The sequence below is a fragment of the Peromyscus maniculatus genome, chromosome 20 (genome assembly GCF_049852395.1).
Source record: "Peromyscus maniculatus bairdii isolate BWxNUB_F1_BW_parent chromosome 20, HU_Pman_BW_mat_3.1, whole genome shotgun sequence".
NCBI classification, from domain to species: domain Eukaryota; kingdom Metazoa; phylum Chordata; class Mammalia; order Rodentia; family Cricetidae; genus Peromyscus; species Peromyscus maniculatus.
In genome coordinates this window covers 65,271,685-65,293,287 of record NC_134871.1, presented here as the reverse complement: position 1 = coordinate 65,293,287, position 21,603 = coordinate 65,271,685, and the positions used below count along the sequence as shown (strand labels likewise).

At 44.9% G+C, this 21,603-nt stretch overlaps 1 protein-coding gene across 2 annotated transcripts in view; it reads right to left on the bottom strand.

Annotated features, from left to right (window-relative positions):
• Nucleotides 1-12,752, bottom strand: part of Ano6 (anoctamin 6) — a 199,320-nt gene extending 186,568 nt beyond the window's left edge. Inside the window, exon 1 of one of the 2 annotated variants that reach the window (XM_006974329.4) lies at nt 4-12,752. In XM_006974329.4, the coding sequence (XP_006974391.1) occupies nt 4-76 (73 nt within the window). In that variant the 5' untranslated portion in view covers nt 77-12,752. The remainder of the gene's footprint in view (nt 1-3) is intronic. The other variant, XM_006974328.4, reaches the window with a different exon arrangement.
• Between the last annotated feature and the right edge of the window lie 8,851 nt (nt 12,753-21,603).

Below are 21,603 nucleotides of genomic sequence, written 5' to 3'. Positions count from 1 at the left end.
CACCGATGTCTCCATCCTCATCGTCGTCCTCTTCCAGCTCCATGTTCAGCAGGACGTTCCTAGTCATCATCTGCATGTCTCCCCCAGACTGGCGCTCGGCGCTACTCGGCTCCGTTCGGCTCCGCTCGGCTCGGGCCGCAAGCTCCGCTCAGCCCTCTCGGCGGCACAGCCGACTGCACTCCGCCCGCGCTCTGCTTCACCAGCCGCGCAGCCGGCGACTGAGCATGCTCAGAGAGACGCCGCCACTCCCGCCCCAGATCAAACCGCCCCGGCTTCGGGGCGCCCAGGAGGAAGTGGGGGGTGGGGGGAGGCTGGGTTTGCCCTGCTGCGCCTGCGGGACGCGCTGCAGCTGCAGACGCAGGCCGGCTCCTCGGAGGAGCTCGCAAGGGCTTTAAACTGTTCTGCAGAATGGCAAGGCGACAGAATGTGCCAGCTTGCTGCGGAGCAGCGGACACGTGCGCAAGGAGAGTAATCGCAAGGAGTGGTCGCGGGGTGCAGCGGGTGCTGGCGATGCAAATCAGACCTCAAAGCCAGGGACTAGGCCGAACGCGTCACAGTTACGTGTAAACTCTTGGAATAGGGCAATGTGGGAAAGCACGGTACCAGGAAGAACAAAGAAACGAAAGGGAAAAAAAAAATGAAGGCAGGGAGTGAAGGAATGCCTCCCTGAAAACTCAAGGACTCTGGGGCGCAGAAACGAAGGGAGTTCGCTCCCCAAACGCTGGGAAGCAGTCAGAACCGCAGGGCCCTTGGGTCGCCCGTCTGCAGAGCTGCTGTCAAGGACGCTGGTGACAAGTCGTTTCTCCGCAGTGCTGGGATGGGGCTCACTCTCTGGTGGAGCACTTGCCTCCTGAGCCCATTCCTGTTATATGGCCCAGCACTGCTCAATGACGCCAACTCGACTTCGTATTTTATTCTCTCATATACTTACTCTTTCTCCTCTTTCCCTTCTCAGATGCTGGGAATCCAGCCCAGCACCCCTGGCATGCTAGGAGAGCACGCTACACCGACCTATATTCATAGTTATTTTTAATGTTCTCACGGGAAAGAAAAAAAAAACCATTGAGATCAATATTAACGTAGGAATGTAACCACGAATATGCACTAAAAGACAGTACGTATTACTCTTTAGAAAATGACCAGGAAACACTATCCCTGCTTCTTAGGTTACAGTTTTAGTAAAGAAGACTACTTCTAACATAAAAGTAAATGCAGAGCTCTGGAGATAATTGAGATGAGAAGAAAGAGACAGACAGACAGACAGACAGCCATGACCTGTAATGCTGTTTATGGCCGTATGGCCTGTAATCCCAATTAGACCTCTAATTCCAGCGCTACAGAGACTGAAGCAGGGGGTTTTGAAGCAAGACTGGTTGGTCTTCAGGACAGAGCGGGAGGGGGGAGGGGGAGGGGTGCCTTCACTGAACTCTCAGCTCCAGACATGTTTGGGTTACAGGAGCACTTTCCACGTTCTTCGTTGAGCAAATACTTAACTTGGGGCTTTTTACGCGCTGCGTACGCTTCTAAATGTTGTACACTCATCATTTCATCTCAAGCCCGCAGTTGTCACCCTCTTTCCCTTGAGCCCCAAACCAGTGGACAAGCATCTGGTCTGAAGCCACACAGACAGTCTGTGTTAGGGGGGGGTCTGCGCTGTGAGCACCTCATAAACTGCTTCCAGTGGCACTTCCGTACCACAGCTTCCAAGCCTCCAAGTCTCATCACTGACCTGCCACAGTTCTCAGCACACGTTTTGGGTTTTCTGACCCAGGACTTTGCTCAGAGCTAATTTATAGTTAGAAAAGTTCTGGGTTTGATCCTGAGATAAGTTTCAGTGAGTCATTTGGAATTTTTCACAGATTTTAGCGATTCCATTTGTGTCTGTCTTGATTAATGTTGCAAACATGGCTAGTCTTTTATGTAGATATGGCTTTTGCCACAAGGAAATTGAATTATTTACTTAGGCCAGCTGTGAGCCTATTATTAGCTATTGAGGGCTGAAGATGGAAGCCAGTGAAGTACCAACATCCACCCATTTCATCCGTTAATGCGTTCCCTACAGTTCTTCTCATGCATTGTTTCTTCAACTGATCAATATATGCTGCAAAAATAATCCAAAGAATAGGCCTATTTAGGAGCCACACCGTTGACCCTAAAAAATAGTCTGTGTTATTTATAGTTTGTGAGAGAAAGTGCTCACACAATTGTGTGGCCAGCATATTTGTAGCTTTTCCAAGTGAGGAGTCCCAGACCAAGTATTTTCTCTCCTCTTCGTCTTCAGCCATAAGGATGCTTTGTTGGCCCAGCCTGTGAATGTTGGTACTTCTCTGGCTCCTGTCTTCAGCCCTCTTCTCCTTCCCTGTAGAACTGATGCCGTTCTACAATTTTAACTATCTAGCACAAGAAACAAGAGGTCTGTGGGCATTCAATCAGTGTGCCTCTATATCCTGAAGCTCCTGATACCTGGCTTTGAAAGCCCTACAGTTGCCATCTTGAATTTCTTTTTTTGTTTTGTTTTGTTGTTGTTGTTGTTGTTTTTGAGACAAGGTTTCTCTGTGTAGCCCCAGATATCCTGGAACTCACTCTGTAGACCAGGCTGGCCTCCAACGCAGAGATCTGCCTGCCTCTGCCTCCCCAGTGCTGGGATTTAAAGGCATGCACTATCACCACCCGGCTTGAATGTCTTAGTAACATTGTCTTTGAAATTTTATCTTGTCAGTGAGGTCAGATGGAACAATGCCTCCATTCGTGTGTGATTCCGCTTCCTATCACTTCCCTGTCTCTCTGTGAAATGAGCTCTCAGCATCTCAGCAGTCAGCTGTCTTCTTGGACACCCCTGCCCTGCCTGTCGTCCTGAGCATACATGAGACCACCATGGAAGTCTGGGTACAGACATAAGGATCCAAGTCACGGTGAGGCATGGTGGCAGCTGTCCCTCACCTGGACTGCCAGTACCACAATCAAATCACCCAGACTAAGGAGTAAGGAATGTCTCACTCATGCCCAGGCACAGAGGTCACCATCTCAGTCATATGGATTGCAGGGAAAAGCCAGGAGAGATACCTACCTGCCTTGACTTCTGTCCCTTGTCAAAGCACGGTTTGTCAGACCAGCACCTGATGGAATGGAGACCCCACAGCTGGGCCTTGTATGCTCTTTGAACAGAAGACTCTATTATTTTTATATCATTTTATAATTCTAATATTTAAGCTATGCTTTTAATTATTTGTATATGCAGTATCTGTGTGTGGATTTGTGCACTTGAGTGCAGTGCCTAAGGAGGCCAGAAGAGGGCATCGGGTCCCTTGGACCTGAAGTTGTAAGCTGTCCCACATGGGTTGCTGTGCTAGTCTTAAGCACCGAGCCATCTCTCCAGCACCTTACATTTTTGTCTTGTACCTCTTGTGTGACTTTCTGGAGAGGCATGAGCAAATGTCTCCTTAAACCAGATGAAGAACCAATAACAGCCCCAGTAACAGCTCCATTGGACTCTGGGTATTGGAATTACTCACAGGAGCAGGGATGGCTTACAGGCAGCTACATCACCGAAGAGCCCATCCCCCAGCACAGGTGAGGAAGAAAGAAAGCTTCTGCTTCCTTGTCGCTCCCTGAATGACCTGTGGGTGGTTCACCAGGTCCGAACCTTCTTCCAGCCACTCAGACCTGGGAAATCTCTCTTCAGCCACTGTTGCTGTTTGCATAACCTTGGGGGATGGGGCTTCAGAATCTTGTGAGTTTAAGAAATTTCTGAGGAGGCTCACTTCCTGACTTTTAAGGAACCTTTCTCCAGGGAGGGAGGCTTGGCTGCTTTCATTCAGAGGGAACTGCTACAGGACAACACTGACCCCTGAAAATTGTGTAGCTGGAACCAACTGCACCATCTACCTGCAGCCTAGATCCCTGTTCATATTTCCAGTATGTGGGGATATTTGCCTACATACTGGATAGCTCTTATACCTTTCTTACACGGTTGAAATTTAGCAGATTCATTCTAAGTTTATAATCTCTGCCCTCCAACTGCGTGACCCAAGCAAGGAGTGACACGAGCTTCTTACAGAAACCAGTTAAGACAGAAAGACAGACATAAGATCACAAGCAAGGGTTGTTTTGACTCCTGCTTCTCCCTGTCCACCTTAGCCAGCTGTGGTGCTTTGAAAGAAAATGGCCCCCAAGGGAGTGGCACTATTAGGAGGTGTGGCCTTGTTGGAGGAAGTGTGTCACTGTGGGGGCGGGCTTTGAGGTCTCTTTTGCTCAAGCTTCCCTTGGTGTGCCTGCCAGTCAACTTCCTGTTGCCTGCAAGATGTAGCACTCTCAGCTCCAGCACCATGTCTGCCTGCAGGCCACCATGCTCCCCGCCATGATGATAATGGACTGAACCTCTGAACTGTAAGCTGCCACCCAATTAAATGTTTTCTTTATAAGAGTTGAAGTGGTCATAGTGTCTCTTCACAGCAATAGAAACCCTAAGGCACCAGCCTATTGTTAAACCCTGCTGTGCCCACTTCCTGGCTACCATAAGCAGAACCTGTCTTATCTATCGTGGCATTTTAGGGAAGACCTAGAGAAGCTGCAAGATTAATGCATGCAACTGCTGTCTGCAGGGCTGATCTAGGCAGAAAGAAAAGTAAATGCAAACGTTCCCAGGAGATGTAGCGAAGAGGATGTGGCCTAATGGGATGGTGAGCAGGTGCCATTAGAAGAGCAGTAAATACACACTAGCCCAGCTTCTGACTGAGTACTTTCTTCGAGAGGCACTGGAACTGTTACTGATACCATAGAAGGACCATTTATTTATCAGGAGAGATAAAGCAAGAAATTCTGTGTCTCCTTAAGCAGTACAGTAATGGAAGGGAATTTCTACAAGATTCCAGGTCGAACTCAAGACATTAAGAAGTCCATTAGAGCTGCGTGTGGTGATGTTCCCAAACTCTCCAGGAGGCTTCCAGGCCAGCCAGGGGCTACTCAATGAAATCCTGTCTTTAAAAAAAGTGTGTGTGTGTGTGTGTGTGTGTGTGTGTGTGTGTGTGTGTGCCCCCTACTAGTCAAGGCACAGTGCCTTACTTTTCACTGTGGTCATCGTGAGTACTGTAAATCTCTGGGTCTTATTTTTGTAACTGATATATTTCCACTTTATTCTCTGCTTTTGTGAGACTGACCTTTATATAATCTATAGTGGCCATAACACTTAGAATGCTGAAGCAGGAGGATCGTTTGAGCTCAGGAGTTTCATCAGCCTAGGAAACCTTGCCAGATCCAGTTTCAATGAGTTCTTCATAGAATCGAAATCATGTCATCTTTGACTTTCTGTAATTCCTTATTTCACAGGGTTTAATGTCCTCAGGGTTTATTCATGTCACATTGGATAACATTTTCATTTTTTTGAAGGTTAATTGTTCCATTATGTATATGCCACATCTTCAGGGTTTTTTTTTTTGGGGGGGGCGGTTATTTTGTTTTGTTGTTGTTGTTGTTGTTGTTGTTTTTGCTTGTTTAGGGTTTTCTTTATTTTGTTTCTCAAGACAGGGTCCTACCAGCTCCCAAATAAAGACAGGGAGACTTATTATTAATTATGAATGCTCGGCCTTAGCTTATGTTTGTCCCACTAGCTCTTTTAACTGAATTTAACCTGTTTCTTTCATCTATGTTTTGCCTTGGGCCTTTTTATGTTTCTTTTGTATGTCCTACTTTCCTGCTTCCTTCATGTCTGAGTGTCTGGCCCATGGCATCTCCCTGTCATCTCTTTTTCTTTCTTCCCTCAAGCCTAAAAACCTCCTCCTACTTACTCTCCCTGCCCAAAGGTCTTGCCTATACCTCCTCCCTCACTATTGGCCATTCAGCTTTTTATTAGACCAATCAGGTGCCTTAGGCAGACAAGGTAAAACAGCAAAACATCTTTACCTGATTAAACAAATGTAACACATCTTTGCATAGTTAAACAAATATTCCACAATACAGGGTTTCTCTGTATAGCTTTGGCTGTCCTGAAACTATGTAGATCAGGCTGAACTTGAACTCAAGAGATCCAACTGCCTCTGCCTCTCAAGTGCTGGAATCAAAGGTGTGCACCACCACACCCAGTGAGTTTTCTTCCTTCCTTTCTTTTTTTTTTTTAAGATAGGGCTTTCACTAGGTAACCAAGGTTGAACTTGAACTTGCTATGTAGTGTAAGCTGACCTTTAGTTCTAGATTCTCCCACCTTTACTTCAGGACATCTGGGATTACAGGCAAGTGATATCACACCTGGCTTTTGACTTGATATCTTACCTGTTGTGACTAGTGTCAAAATGCACATGTGAGGGCAGGTACTCTCTGGCACAGATTCCATCTCTCTTGGATATGGACCTAGTATTGGGATTGCTGGACCATGTGGTAATTCTAGTTTTAGTTTTTTGAAGAACCTCCAAGCTGTTTTCCACAGTGGCATTACCAATTTCCATTGCAAGCCGTAGCTTGAAAAGGTTTTCTTTTCTCCATCTTTGGCAAGCCTTTCCTTTTTGCCTTTTTGAATAATATTCATTCTGAAAAAGATGTAAGCTCATTTTAATTGCCTTTTTTAATATTTGGTTTGTAATGTTCAGAATGTTGTCATATACCTACTATCCATTTGCAGGCTTTCTTTTGGTAGATGCCTGTTGAGGTCTTTAGACCGTTTTCCAGCTTTAGGTCTTACACTTGAGTCTTTTAACCATTTTGAGTTGATCTTTGTATGTGAGATGAGATGTGGATCTGACTCTCATTTGATTCTTCTGCATATGGACATCCTGTTGTCCTAACAGCATTTAGGAGACTGTCATTCCCCGCTGTGTGTTCTTCACACATTTGTCCACAATCAATTGACTGTAAGAATGTGGATTTATTCCAGAGATCTCAACTCTACTCCATTGTCCAATGTGAACTTTGTTTTGTTTTGCTTTGCTTTTTTATGGCAGAGTCTCAGTAGTTAGTCTCCACTGCCCTGGGGCCCACTATGTAGCCCAGTGTGGTGGTCTGAATGAGAAATGCCCCTTATAAGCTCGGGTACTTGAACACATTGTCCCCGGATGGTTGTGCCTTTGGGAAGGTTTTGGGACCTTGAAAGGGCGGGGCTTGCTGGAGGAAGTATCTCACTGGGGGTGGGGGGGAGTGTTCACTCCCTTTGCTTCCCATGCGAGCTGAAGATGTGATCTCCCAGCCTCCTGCTCTGTTTCCCAGCTGCCATACCTCCCCCAACATTATAGATTCTCCCTCTGGAACCAAAAGCCAAAATAAACTCTTTTTTTCTGTAAATTGCCTTTGGCCACTGTGTTGGCTATTCCTGGTTAACTTGACTACATCTGGAATTAACTAAAACCCCAAAATGGAGGGCACACCTATGAGGGATTTCTGCTTAATTTGAAGTGGGAAGATCCACTTCTAATTCAGATCTTTTGAGATAGGAAGACAGATCTTTAATCTGGATCTGATCTGGACCACAGCTTCTGCTGGAAGCCTATATAGGGACATGGAAGAAGGAATATTTTGCTCTTTGCCTTATTGCCCTCACCTTGCTACCAAGTCCATTCCCTTCATTGACATTAGAGCTTACTTCAGGATTCCAGTGTATACAGAAGATCAGCTGAGACATCCAGCCTTGTAGACTGAACTGCTGGATTCTTAGACTTTCATGGCCAGCTATTGTTGGATTAGCTGGACTACAGCCTGTAAGTCATTCTAATAAATCCCCTTTCTACCCACACACACACACACACACACACAGAGAGAGAGAGAGAGAGAGAGAGAGAGAGAGAGAGAGAGAGAGAGAGAGAGAGAGAGAGAGAGATATTAATTATGTAAGTTTTGTTACTCTAGAGAACCCTGACTAATAAAGTCATGTTTTTTTTTATCACAGCAACAGAAAAATAGTAATGCAACCAGGATGGCCTCAATCCTGCAGCAAGTCTCCTGCCTCTACCTACTGTGAACAAGATTGTGGATGTGAGCCATCACACATGATTCTTGTTGAAGGAGAATGTGCTGTTGTTTTCTTTTCTGACTGCTGGGGATTGAACTCTGGGCCTGTGCTTGTACATGTTCTACAACTGAGTTAGTGTCAACCTCAGAAAGAATACATCTTTATTAATATATTCAACTCCCAGAATGACATTATTTGTAACTTTATCTCATTTGCTGAGCCTTTATGGCCTATACATCAGAAATATTTACTCCTTGGCCCTTTCAGAGAACATTTACTGACCCCTGGATTATGTTGCCATTCCCCAACTTACATTATAGAAGGTACATTCTACTTTTAATGTGGCAATGTTTTTCCTTTTGAATAATCTATAATCTTCTTTATAGACAATGATAAAGAACCACTTATTGATGTGTTGATTTTTTTCACTATTTTCAACAATTACATATCTCTCCCTAGAGATTATCATGGAAGAAATCACCAAAGACTTCATAGGTTTAGAAAAAAAGTTCATGAAAAGACTCCAGATGAATGTTTTGGCCAGATGTCAAGTGTCCTTTTATTTTTAATGGTTTTGAGTTTCTTGATATAGGCTCTTGCTGTTTGGTCCAGACTGGCTTCTGCTTCAGTTTCTTAAGGGTTGGGATTATAGGACTGTTCTACCTTCTTAAATATTCTCTTCATTGAATCTGGAAAGAAAGTAAAATGATGTTCAATAAAGGAATTATGAGTCAGCCACATTTTTCTTCCCAGAAAACTAACCACAAGACCCCTCACAGTCATGATTTGGAGGGCTAAATATTGAGGTGTCTCCCTGCTCCCTTCTGAGCCTTGGGTGGCCTTGAGCCCCATCCTGACAGCATGCATGCAGGAAGGGCTTAGTAGCTTTCTTCTAGTCACTAACTTTTCTGGTGGAGGTTCTGGGTGCTACCTCCAATAATCTTTCCTCCATATGCTGTAGTTGCCAGAGCTCTTCCTGGTACATTCCATTCTTTGTGTCTCCCATGAACTTGTTCTCCTCCACAATGATCTCACTTGCACTTTGTGAGGTAGTTCTTGGCTATGGTTCCTAAGAGCTCCAAGACTCTTCCTGGCAGAAGCATCCACCTTTCTGATATTTATTAACCCTACGCATCCATCTCTGGGTTGTCTCTTTTGGCACCTCAGCTTAAGTATGAAGGGTAAGGAATTGAATGGCAGATGATGCCCATATTGGTGACCAGGCTGTAGAGTTTCAGACTCCTGGAAAAGGAAATCATAGGGACCATGGAAGCTCTGTGTGTCCTCTGTACCCTGATGCACAAGTTCCAGTTCAGGATGTTCTCAGTCTGAGCTGCTATTCCTTGCCCTGCAGCCTCTTGAGCATTACCAGCCTGATAAAGCCAATACCCTGGCCAGCCTGGGTCCCCACTGCCTTGGGGTAAATAAGTAGCAGGAGGCTGGAGACCTGTGAGAAAAGAATATAACCACCTCATTGAAGAGAGACCTGGAGAGAACAGGAAGTGGTTTTTATTGTTTGTTTATGGTTAAAAAACAACAAAATAACATAAAAAAGGATCACCTCAACATTTGTGTGTGTAGTTTAAAAACATTTGCATACATCCACACTGCTGTGTAATGGATCCCTACAGCTTTTTTTTTCTTCAGCAAAACTGAAACTCTATGCTGTTTGTGCAATCTCCTCTGCCCTGCACACAACCTTCTCTTTGTGTTTATACTTGTTCTGAATGTAAACAAAGCGACTTCATATAAGTGGATCAATATAGATGGTGTTTGTTTATCTATATTGGCTTATTTTACTTAGCATACTGTCTCCAAGGTTCAGAAACTAGTTCAGATAAAACTTCTCTTTTTTCTGGAGAATAGAAACCAAGGTCACTAGCAGGCATGAGACTCTGAAAGTTAACGCAGAAGAAGGAATGGAATAGTTACTGAAGACTCCTAGAAATGACATGGGTAGGGAACTGGCAAAGGAAGTCACTAAAACCCCACTCGAGGTCATGGAATTAAAGTGGAACCTGTCAGAACAGTCATGTGGGGAGAGGTTTTGGTGTGGGGGTGTTTCCCATCCCCTTGTTTGTCTTAAGGATTTGTTGATTTCTTAATTTTTTTTTTCAAGACAGGGTTTCTCTGTGTAGCTTTGCGCCTTTTCTCGAACTCATTTGGTAGCCCAGGCTGGCCTCAAACTCACTGAGATCTGCCTGCCTCTGCCTCCCGAGTGCTGGGATTAAAGGCGTGCGCCACCACCGCCCAGCCCAGGATTTGTTGATTTCTTATACAGCCCACTTGACGGGTGTCTGTGACAAGTAAGTGGGCAGTTGGCCATAACTAGGGTCAAGTTTGACCAGATGAGCTCAGCAGTAGGGAAGAGGGGAAAGGAATTTAGGGAACAAGCAAGGGGCTGTTTTTGCTGATGTGTCTGGGATGCTATGAGGCAAAGCAGAGAGGCTAAGCATGAAAAGATCAGTCAGCTGTAGAATGGGGAGGTAGAACTGTGGAATTGCAGGCGTTATTTCTTCCCTTTGGTTTCTTGCCTTTCCAACTCTTTCTCCCTTCCGTGGTCAGAACATCCTCCTGGTGTAAAAACAAGTGCCATTGCGTCTTTCAAGCCCTCTAGGTCACTTGTGGGATTGTGGGTAGCAGCTAAACCTTGTCACAACTAGAGGCTTTGGGAACACTTCCAGTGCTTCTACAGCATCTTTAATGCCTTCAGCATCTTCACGTATCTGAAGGCTTTATCCTCCATCACACCTCCATGTTACTGTTTCTGCGTGGGTGGCGTCTCCCCATCTCTACACTTGACTGTCACTTATCCGCTGGGTTGCAGCTTAAATTCTGATTCTTTGTAGAAGCCTTCCTTGATCTTCCCTGGCCCGTATCGAATGACCCTGATCCACACTGGGAGAGCAGCTTACTTTGACCCCATTCTAGCATTTAATTTGCTTTCTTCATAGTGCTCATTTCACGGCTTATTTATAGCTGAACTATCTGTATGTATGTTCTGTTCAGGAAAGGGACCCTGTGTGAATAGCTCTCCCTAAATATGAAGCAACCAAGAGTGAATTGCTATGTTTTCCTTTTCACTTTTATTAGCCTTTATTAGTTGGACAGACTAATGGATTTCATTGTGACATTTCATACACGTGTATAATATATTCTGATCATCTTTTAATCACCTCTTATTATATCCAATCCCCCTCCCACGGTTCTCCTTTTGTACTTCCAAACCTTCCTTCCACTTTCAGGTATTATTTCTATTGTTTCTTTAATAATTTCAATAATAATTTAATAATTACATGTATATGCGACCTGTTGAGTCTGTTTAGTGTTGCTATATAGCCCAAGCTGGCCACTTGGGTTATATAACCAGTTAGGAAGCAGTCATTAATTGCCTGTAGTTCTTTATCTAAGGGTTTGTTTGTTTTCACACAGGAACCTCATTTAACCAAGGCTAGCCTTAAACTCACTATGCAGGCAAGATAGTCTTGAATTTCCGAACATCTATCCTGTCTCTATGTCCCAAATACTAGTAGTATTAAAAGCTCATAGTACCACACCCAGCCTAAGGTGTTCTTTAAAATTAAAATTATTAATATGTCATGGATGTTTTTTTGAAAGTAATTCCACTTTTTTTCTCAACACTCTTTAGCTTCCAGGATGGCTCATTCATCAGAGTTCCTCCTTGTTTGGTGGCTAAATCTTTAGATGGCTAGCTCTGTATTCTATCTTCCGTCATATATTATCTTAAATATATTGTAATATTCATTCAATTCATTCTCTATATCTTGAGATACATCCATATCTCCAACTTGGAAATTTCTTAGGTGCTCCATTTTCTCACCCCCAACCCTCCACTGCACATTCTGGACTTCTTACCTCTAAAAGTTACCTAAGTCACCCTCGTATTGTGTCTCACACCTGTGTCTTCATTACAGGTAGCCACCAATCTACTTAGCAATTTTCCACACGCTCCTTACATCGTGCTGGCTACTTTTATGTCAACTTGACATAAGCTAAAGTTATCTGAAAGGAGGGAACCTCAACTGAGAAAATTCCTCCATAAAATATAACTGTAGGACTTGTTCTTATTTAGTGTTTGGTGGGGGCAAGGCCCAGCCTATGCCATCCTTGGGCTGGTGGTCCTGGGTTCTAAGAAAGTAGGCTGAGCAAGCCAGTAAGCAGCCCCCCTCCATGGCCTCTGCATCAGCTCCTGCCTCCAGGTTCCTGCCCTGACTGCCCTCAGTGATGGGGGGCATAAACTGAAATAAACCCTTTATTCCCAGAGTTCTTTGGCCATGGTATTTCATCACAGCAATAGCAACAACGTAACCAGTGCTGTTCCCAATGAAACGTGGCATCCATGCTCTCTCACCCTGGATCTGGGCAGAGTCTGTGATGGCCGTGACCATCATAATACAGAAGAAGATATAACAGGTGACTTCTGAGGATGCACAGCCAGAAAAAAAAAAATGAGCTTTTCTGCTTGGTCTTCCTCCTCTGTGGGGATGTCCTGCCTTAGAAACCAGTCATCTTTGTGGTATGATTGAGCATTCCTTGGGTATATATGCCCAAGAGTGGTATGGCTGGGTCTTGAGGTAGATCAATTCCCAATACAGTTATTGAATGAATACTGTGAATATAACCAATGAATACCACAAATGTAATTAATATCATGAGTGTAATTAATGAATATTATGAGTGTAATTAATATCTTGAATTCATGCCACTGAATTGTGAACTTAAAATTGGTTACAATTGCAAATATTATATTCATTAAAAAAATAAGGTGGAATGTAATTACCATTCATTATATATGAGTATAAATTGAAAAAAGGAAAAAGAAAAAAGAAACCAGTCATCAATGCTATGACGAACCTCAGATGCTGCGGTGGAGAGTTCATGTTTCAGCTGCTAGGTACAGTGAACCATCACTTACCCACATGTAGTCGAATGGGCAGATTCAGACGATTCCAGGCCCCAGCTATGAAGCCTTTCAGCTGAGGAATGAGATGTAGGACAGTGTGGAGGTTTGAAAGAAAAAGACCCCCATAGGCTCATAGGGAGTGGTTCCATTCGGAGGTGTGGCCTTCTTAGACTAGACGTGGGCTTGTTGGAGGAAATGTGTCTCAGTCACTTCCTGCCGCCTTCGGATCCAGAGGTAGAACTCTCAGCTACCTCTCCAGCGCCGTGTCTGCCTGCATGCCGCCATGCTTCCCTCCATGACGACGACGACGACGACGACGACGACGACGACGACGATGATGATGGACCGAACCTTTGAACTGTAAGCCAGCCCCAGTTAATTGCTTTCCTTCGTAAGAGTTGCTGTGGTCACAGTGTCAGCAATGGAAACAGCAAGACCCGCAGAGACCATCTTTGCTTTCAGTTGCCTGAGTTCCTGGCTCACCGGAGCCACCGTAAGGAGCAGGTGGTTATGTTTTATGATAATGTGTTACATAGCTACTTTTCTGGTCCCTGTGACAAAACAATTGACTAAAACTCCAGGGAGGAAGGACTTATTTTGGTGGCGGGTTGGAAGACACAGACGGTGCACTGACAGATGGTGTGGTGTCTACGGTGCCTCTCGCTGTGGCATCAGGGATGTAGGCGGCTCCTCACAGGGTGTCGCATAGGAAGTAGGTGAAAAGTGTGACAGCAGCACATTAAAGCCAGGTTTGGTGTCCTGCACCCGTAATTCTAGCTGAGGCAGGAGCTTAGAGCTCTGGAGTGAAGGACCATCCTGGCTACATAGCAAAATCCGGTCCAGAAAAGGGGTGGAGAGGGAGATTGTAGTGATGGTCCAGCAGTTAAGAATGCATGCTTCATTTTGATAGAGAACCAGAGTTCAGATGCCAGCACCCTCGGGGAGCATTTTACAATCATCTGTAACTCCAATTCCAGAAGATCTGATGCCTCTGGCCTCCCAGGGCTCCATACCACCTGCACATATATACATGTATACATAATTTAAAATAATAAAATTAAATATTTTTTAAGAGGAAAAGAAAAAAAGAGTCCACAACCATTTATGGCGGTGTGTGGTAGCAGGTAGGCCACAAACAGGAAGCAGAAAGAACAAACTGGCGGTGCCAGGAGGCTTTTAAATCTCAAACTTTACCCCCAGTAACACATTTCCCCCAGCAAAGCCACACCCCTTAAGGCTCCATAAACAGCCTCACCAACTGGTAAACACATGTACACATTCCCAAGAATATGGGGCGGGGGGAGGCATCTCATTCTACACATGAAGATCTTTCTCTACCACATACTGATAAATAGGAGGAACACAATGCTAGGAACTTTGCAAGAATGCATCTGTGCGCATTCTGTAGGGAGGAATCTGCATGTACTGCAGATTGCTGATGATTCTTGTGTGTTAACCTCCCACCATACACAAAACACACGGGGGTGGTGGGGGTGGGGTGGGGTGGGGTGGGGTGGGTAAGACTCCGTGGCCTTGGATCTGCAAACCCTACCCTGCTCCTGGGGAGGGAGACATATGGAGGCAACGCAATCTCACAGATAAGAGCCACCTGGCCAGAAGGATAAGCCTGAACTTTTAATTGATTTTCTTTGTTCTGGTTCTTCTATAAAACTGCTAACGAGGGAAGAATTTATAAGGTGGATTTCACTCTGGCTTCCTAGATTGCCATCTTCTGGGAGAAAGCGCAGCTTGAAGACTCAATTCCTGGCTTTTGCTGACATGACAGACACCAGTCTGTTTACAGTACATGGTGACGTTGTGCCCAGGCATGTACAGCCAATAGGCACAGGGTCTGTTAACAGTATACCATGTCAATGTGTCCAAGCACATACAGTCAACAGGCACAGGGTCTGTTTACAGTACACCTTGACATTGTGTCCAAGCACATACAGCCAACAGGCACAGACAGGGTCTATTTACAGTACACCTTGACATTGTGCCCAAGCATATACAGCCAAGCTGAAGGTTCTGAAACTGTGAGTCAAGACAAGTAGTTCATTCCAAAATCTGTCAGGTTTTTGGTCACAGCTGTGCAAAAATAACAAATACACACTATTTTATAAATAGCCTTTTCAGAAACTGTCAAACCCTGGGAATACATATGTACATAGACATTATAAATAAACAATGTTGTATTTGGGGATGAGTAGATCCTGGAAAGGAATATGAAAGGATGATCAATTACCATCAGTTATAAATTTGGTGTGTTTGGTGTTTATTGATTGATTTATTGATTGATTGATTATAGTGATGGACAGAACTCAGGACTAGGAAAGACCTTTAACATAGCACTCCATCTCAGGTTCTGTTTTCATATTTTGCAAAGCCATCTGAGGATAGTCTGGAGACACCAAAGAGACAGTGTGGTGGTTTGAACAGGAATGGCCCCCATAGATTCAAGGGTTTGAATGCTTGCCCAGTATGACACACAGTTCACTTCCTGTTGCCTGTGGATCAAAATGTAGACTCTCAGCTGTCTCTCTACCATCAAATCTTCCTGCATGCTGTCATGCTTCTCCGCCATGATGATAATGGACTAAATGTCTGAACCTGTAAGCTAGCGTCCATTAAATGTTTTCTTTTATAAGAGCTGCTGTGGTCATGGTGCCTCTTCACAGCAATAGAAACCTTAACTAAGACAGACAGCTTTTCTGAATCAAAACAGAAAATGGTTAATAGAGGTCATTTTTTCCCACCTAGAACTTTGTATCCTTACCTGCCCTACAATTTCTTCATTTTATGTGTATGGATGTTTTTCCTGCGTGTGTGTGCTTGGTGGATGTGAGGAATTGAACTCAAGTCCTTCAAAAGAGCAGCCAGTGCTCTTAACCACCGAGCCGTTTCTCTAAGCCCTCCTTTCCTTCTTTTAAAAAATATACAGATATCCCTGTTGTGGAATATTATTTTAACCAGGCAAAGATGTGTTGCACTTGTTTGTGCTGCGTCTATTTAATTATGTAAAGATGTGTTGAATTTGTTTCACCTTGCCTGCCTAAGGCACCTGATTGTAACAGGAATCTTAAAGGGCCTTATTAATAAAAACAAACCTGGAGGAAGATTTTGGGGTAAATTCTGAAAGATCAGAGAAATAGAACAAGCCGTAGCCAACCTCACCTTGCCAATTCCTCAGCTGATCTTGTTTCCTCAGACTGGAGGCCTCTGAGTCCTCATCTGAACGGATCTCAGCTGAACTCCTGCTAAAATCCTAAAAGCTTAACCAGCCAGTTCCTGGTCCTCACACCCTGTATACCTTTATGCTTCCTATCATCACTTCCTGAGATTAAAGGCATGAGTCACCATGCCTGGCTGTTTCCAGTGTGGCTTTGAGATCCATCTGGAATGCTAGGGATTAGAGGCGTGTGTGCCACCATTTTCTGGCCTCTATGTCTATCTAGTGGCTGTTCTGTTCTCTGACCCCAGATAAGTTTATTAGGGTGCACAATATATTGGGGGACACAATATCACCATACCTGATTGGTCTAATAAAGAGCTTAACGGCCAATAGCTAGGCAGGAGAAAGGATAGGCAGGGCTGGCTGACAGAGAGAATAAATAGGAGGAGAAATCTAGGCTTGGAAGAAAGAATGAGAGAAGAAGGGAGGAGAGAGAACAAGAGAACATGCCTGGGACAAGAAGCCAGGCAGACTTAGAGAAGTAGAGACAGTAAGATGGGCAGAAGGAGGGAAGGTAACAAGCCCGGAGGCAAAGGTAGATAAAGAGAAACAGGTAAATCAAAGTTAAAAGAACTAGCCAGAAAGGAGCCTAAGCTAGGCCAAGCATTCAAAACTAATAACAAGTCTCTGTGTCATGATTTAGGAGCTGGTTGGTGGCCTAAAAAAAAAAAAAAAAAAAAGCTTGGTACATATCCCCCAAGAAATGCGGACCTTAAAAACCTAGTCAGTAGCTTAGTAGCTTCATATTCAGGTAGTTGCTAAAACAATAATGATTCCTGGGAGAAGGAAGAGATAGTAGATGCAAAACCTTCCTTCTTCAGAGGCCTGTTCTGGCCACCCTGTTTCCATGAACCTGGCCTTTGCATCTGGGGTGAGGCGGGCAGGCTCTGTGGTGGAACACTGCCTTGTCTTGCTGAAGGCCAACCACTCCCCTGTCTCTGATACTTAGGATGAGCATGCAAAGAGCCTTGCAAATCAGTTAGAGGGAAAACACATGGCCTGGTTATGGCTCCTCTGTTTATCTTCTATGTCACCGCACCCCAGGACGGAAGGCTGAAGATTTGCCAGCCTAGCCATTCATCAGAGAGGCTTTTTGAATGGGTCATTTAATTTCCCCCACAGGTATCTGAAGTTCTAGCTATACTGTACATTAGGGGAAGGAGGTGGGAGGGGTATCTTTAAATGGTTTGTACCTTCTCAGAGACCGGCAAAGGGGAGCGGTTAGGTTGTAGGATGTAGGCAAGTTCATAAATAGAGGAAAATGTTCCTATCCACAATTTTCCCTGGCTCCTTCAAGTTGCATCTCTTGAACCAGTGTTTTCCCCCCACACACAGGTAGCTCTGCACACAGAGTACTTAGGTTGGAAATGAAAGCCCCAAGATGTAAACTTCTGAAAGTCTTGACTATGCTGCTTACAAACTGAGTCACCTTAGGCGAGCTGTTCACTTTGTCATGCCAGGTTCTTTGTGGAGAGGAGAAAAATAGTGTTAGAAATGAGATAGCTAACACAATTTATAGCAATGTTATTATTACAAGAGATGGTCCTTGTCTCCGATGGGCTGTGCACCTGGGACACGGAGGTGACCAGGACACTACTTGGTCCTCAAGGATCTTAGATTCTGATGCTAACTTTTAAGTACCTTTGATATGTGTAGGTATGTGTCATGCATTTGGTAAGGACTTTCATGGTGGTGGTGGTTTTTACTCTTTTGGGGGGCCCACCACCCAGCTCCCCAATAAATCACACACAGAGGCTTATTCTTACTTATAAAATGCCCTGCCTTAGCTTGGCTTGTTGCTTGCCAGCTTTCCTTAACTTGAATTATCCCATCTACCTTTTGCCTCTGGGCTTTTCCCATTCTCTTACTTCTGTAAATCTTACTTTTACTCCATGGCTTGTTGTGTAGCTGGGTGGCTGGTCCCTGGAGTCCTTCTCCACTGGCTGCTTTTTTTTCCTCCCAGATTTCTCCTATATTTTCTCTCTGCCTGCCAGCCCTGCCTATCCTTTCTCCTGCCTAGCTACTGGCCATTCGGTTCTTTATTAGTCCATCAGGTATTTTAGACAGGCAAAGTATCACAGCTTCACAGAGTTAAACAAATGCAACATAAACAAAAGTAACACACTTAAAAATAATATTCCCCAACACTTCCGTATGCCTGAAATAATTACAACAGGAGTGTCATCCCTCAGAATTCCTGACCTCTCACCTCCTCTACTTTGGATGCCCTCTGGTTGAGCAGTCATTCTCTTAGTAAAGTGAGAAGTGACAGGATGTGCCTGGAACTGTGCTAAACACCTGGGAAGGGGGACTTCATCTGATAAACATGGTATTTCCTGATTTCATTCACAGCATATTTGGTTTGCCTGAGAAGGCACTGTCTCTACATAGTGAAAAATCATAGTATTTAACTGTTTGACATTTCATCTCTGTATTTTCTAGACTCATTGACAACATACATGAAGCAAGTTTTTCTAAATAGCAGAAGGACAGACAACAAAGATTCATCATGTGCTCCTTTGGTGTCAGGCTCTGCCTAATGTGTACATTTTCTTATGCAATTGTCATACCAAGTGTGATGGTTCGCCATCATTGATGGCTTATATGAATTTAGAATGGTCAGGTCTGGAAGAAACACCTTTTCTCACATCCTGGCAGATAGACAAAAGCCAGCACCCCTCCCCCGCCCCCGGGAATTTGGGGAACTCATTTCCACTTGCCAAAAGAAGTCATTCTCCTTGTCTCTATCAAAAGGGACAAATGGCCCTTCCATTAACACATGCCCGTGGTGCCTATCAGCATTTCAAGGTCCATGCCAGCCTACAGGCTCCCTTAGTCCCTACTCACAAGTACTTGTTATATACTACGAAGTCCCCCACCCCAGCTCACAGGCTCCCTTCCTCACAGGTACCCATTCCTTTATAACCCTGAAGATTTTTTTTTTAATTTTTATTTTTTGGTTTTTTGAGACAGGGTTTCTCTGTGTAGCTTTGGAGCCTGTCCTGGAACTCACTTGGTAGCCCAGGCTGGCCTTGAACTCACAGAGATCTGCCTGCCTCTGCCTCCCGAGTGCTGGGATTAAAGGCATGCGCCACCACCGCCGGGCAACCCTGAAGATTTTTATTCCCCATCACTTCTCTCTGTTTTCCTGAGACACAGGTAGGCAGCTTGGAATAATACTTTTTCCTTCTCAGTCACAGAGCGGCTCTTTCGGTTTCTCTACCACACCCCTCGCACTCAAGAATCCGCTGGGAGACAAACCTCTGGATGGCAGCATCCACGGACTGGGGTTCTGGGCTGAATACGAAGGAGGAAGTGAGCTGCGCTCCAGCACTCATCACTCGCGGCTTCCTGACTGTGGATGGAATGTGACCATCCGCCTCCTGCTCCTGCTGCTGTGCCTGCCATACCGTGACAGGCTGCATCCTGCAGAACCGTCAGCCAGAAAAGCTGCTCGTTCTTCAAATTGCTTGTATTAGGTATTTTGTCCTAGCAATGGGGAACAAAAACAGTACTATAGTAAACTGGTACTTTGCTATTATAAAGATAACCACATTGTCCTAAGGCATGGTTCTTAACCTTCCTAATGCTTTAATACAGTCCCTCATGTTGGTGACCTCCAACCATTAAGATATTTTTTTTTTTTTTGGTCTGGGCGGTGGTGGCGCACGCCTTTAATCCCAGCACTCGGGAGGCAGAGCCAGGCGGATCTCTGTGAGTTCGAGGCCAGCCTGGGCTACAGAGTGGGTTCCAGGAAAGGCACAAAGCTACACAGAGAAACCCTGTCTCGAAAAACCAAAAAAAAAAAAAAAAAAAAAGATATTTTTTTTGCTCCTTTTTAACTGTGATTTTGCTACTGTTGTATGTAAATCACACATATCTGTGTTTTCCAATGGTCTTAGGCAAACCCTGTGAAAGGGTTGCTTGACCCCCAAAGGGGTTGCGACCCACAGGTTGAGAACTGATGTTCTAAGGCCTTTGGAACCTGTCTCTGGGAGGAATGTAAAAGCAAAGTTTAAAGGACTATGCTGGTAGGAGTTTGAAAGACCAGTACAGCAATAGAAATGCAGACACTGGAGACTTCTTATGCAGGGTCAGAGGGAAGCGAGACGATATTTAGGAACCGGGTTAGAGGTCATTCATGTTATTACATCGTGGTAAACTCGAGGGGAGCTGAATTCAAAAGTTACAGACTAATGAGCTCCGTGGTGGAAATGTCAAGGAAGATAGCAACCACGTCGTGTCATGGCTGTTACTCACTGCTCTTAGCAAGAGCTAGTGGCAGCAGTGTAGAGAGCAGTGAGTGGAGGAGAAATATATGAAAAACGTGCAGTTTGGCAAGGAAAGGTGTGTGCGTTCAAAGTTGTAGACAAGTAGATGGGGAAATGGCTGTGACTGTTACAGGGGTTAGCACCACTAAGGAAACACCTCAGTGCTTTGCATAGGATCAATAGCAATGGTGCCCTAATGTTAAGACTCCATCCCCTCAAAGGCTCCAAGTTGTAGCTTGGATATTCATTTTAAAGGAGGGCGCTTAAGATGGAAAACATCAAAACCAATATTCCACGATGAAAAATAACCACCTAGGGAAATGCTTCCCTGGTGTCAACCTCAAAGGCACCACACAGGCTATAACTGAAATCCAAAGAGGTCAGGTTACACGTCAAACTAGCAGCAGACCTTGGCAGCATTATTCACAACACAGTGCTGAGTTTACAACCATGAATGATGCAAGAGTTATGGGGCCACACAGGAGAGCACCACATTTCCAGAAAGCCACCCAAGCTATGCAGCATGCGGCAGGGTCTGCTTCCCTATCAGCAGGTCCCAAGAAGCCATTTATGAAGCCGAGAAGTCTAAGCTGCAATGGAGATGCCGGGATGTTGGAGATGCCAAGACTGTGGGACATCCGTGAGGGGAAAACTGCGGGTGTGGCGTGAAGCAGACTCAAGAGAAAGACTGAGCATGTTAGAGGTGGCACTGAAGAGGCTCTTGTCACCCAGGTGATGGCGGGACAAGCCTGCGATGCTGGACATGGTGCTACAGGGCTTGGCATTTGTCCTCCTAAGTTTTGGCTCTCTTTTGGGCTGGTATTTCTGAGACAGGAGAGCTCTTTATAGGTAGCAGGGAGAAAGGCCCATAGTGAAAATTACAAGCTGGCTACAAACATGGGATAAGCTAAGAGAGCCCCGTTGAACAGCCAGCAAAACATTCGCAAGGTTAGCAGCAGCAGTACTAACCAGGCCTGGTGGTTAGTGTAGGTCAGGAGCTAACATCACCGGTGGTCAGAAGAACGCTTCCGGATCTCCCTACTTGAGGAAAACTGTGACCAGGACGTGGTGATCTCCACGGTTGGGCCAAGAACATGCACAGGGTGTGTCTTCCCCTAATTGGCTCAGCCGCACTATGCTTAGAGAGTTAACCAATCTCAATAGAAAATAGCCCAGTCTTTGTCCTGTCTCTGTCATATATCTGACAGAAAGCCCCCAGACAAGCAGTTCAGTGGTTTCTTCTGTG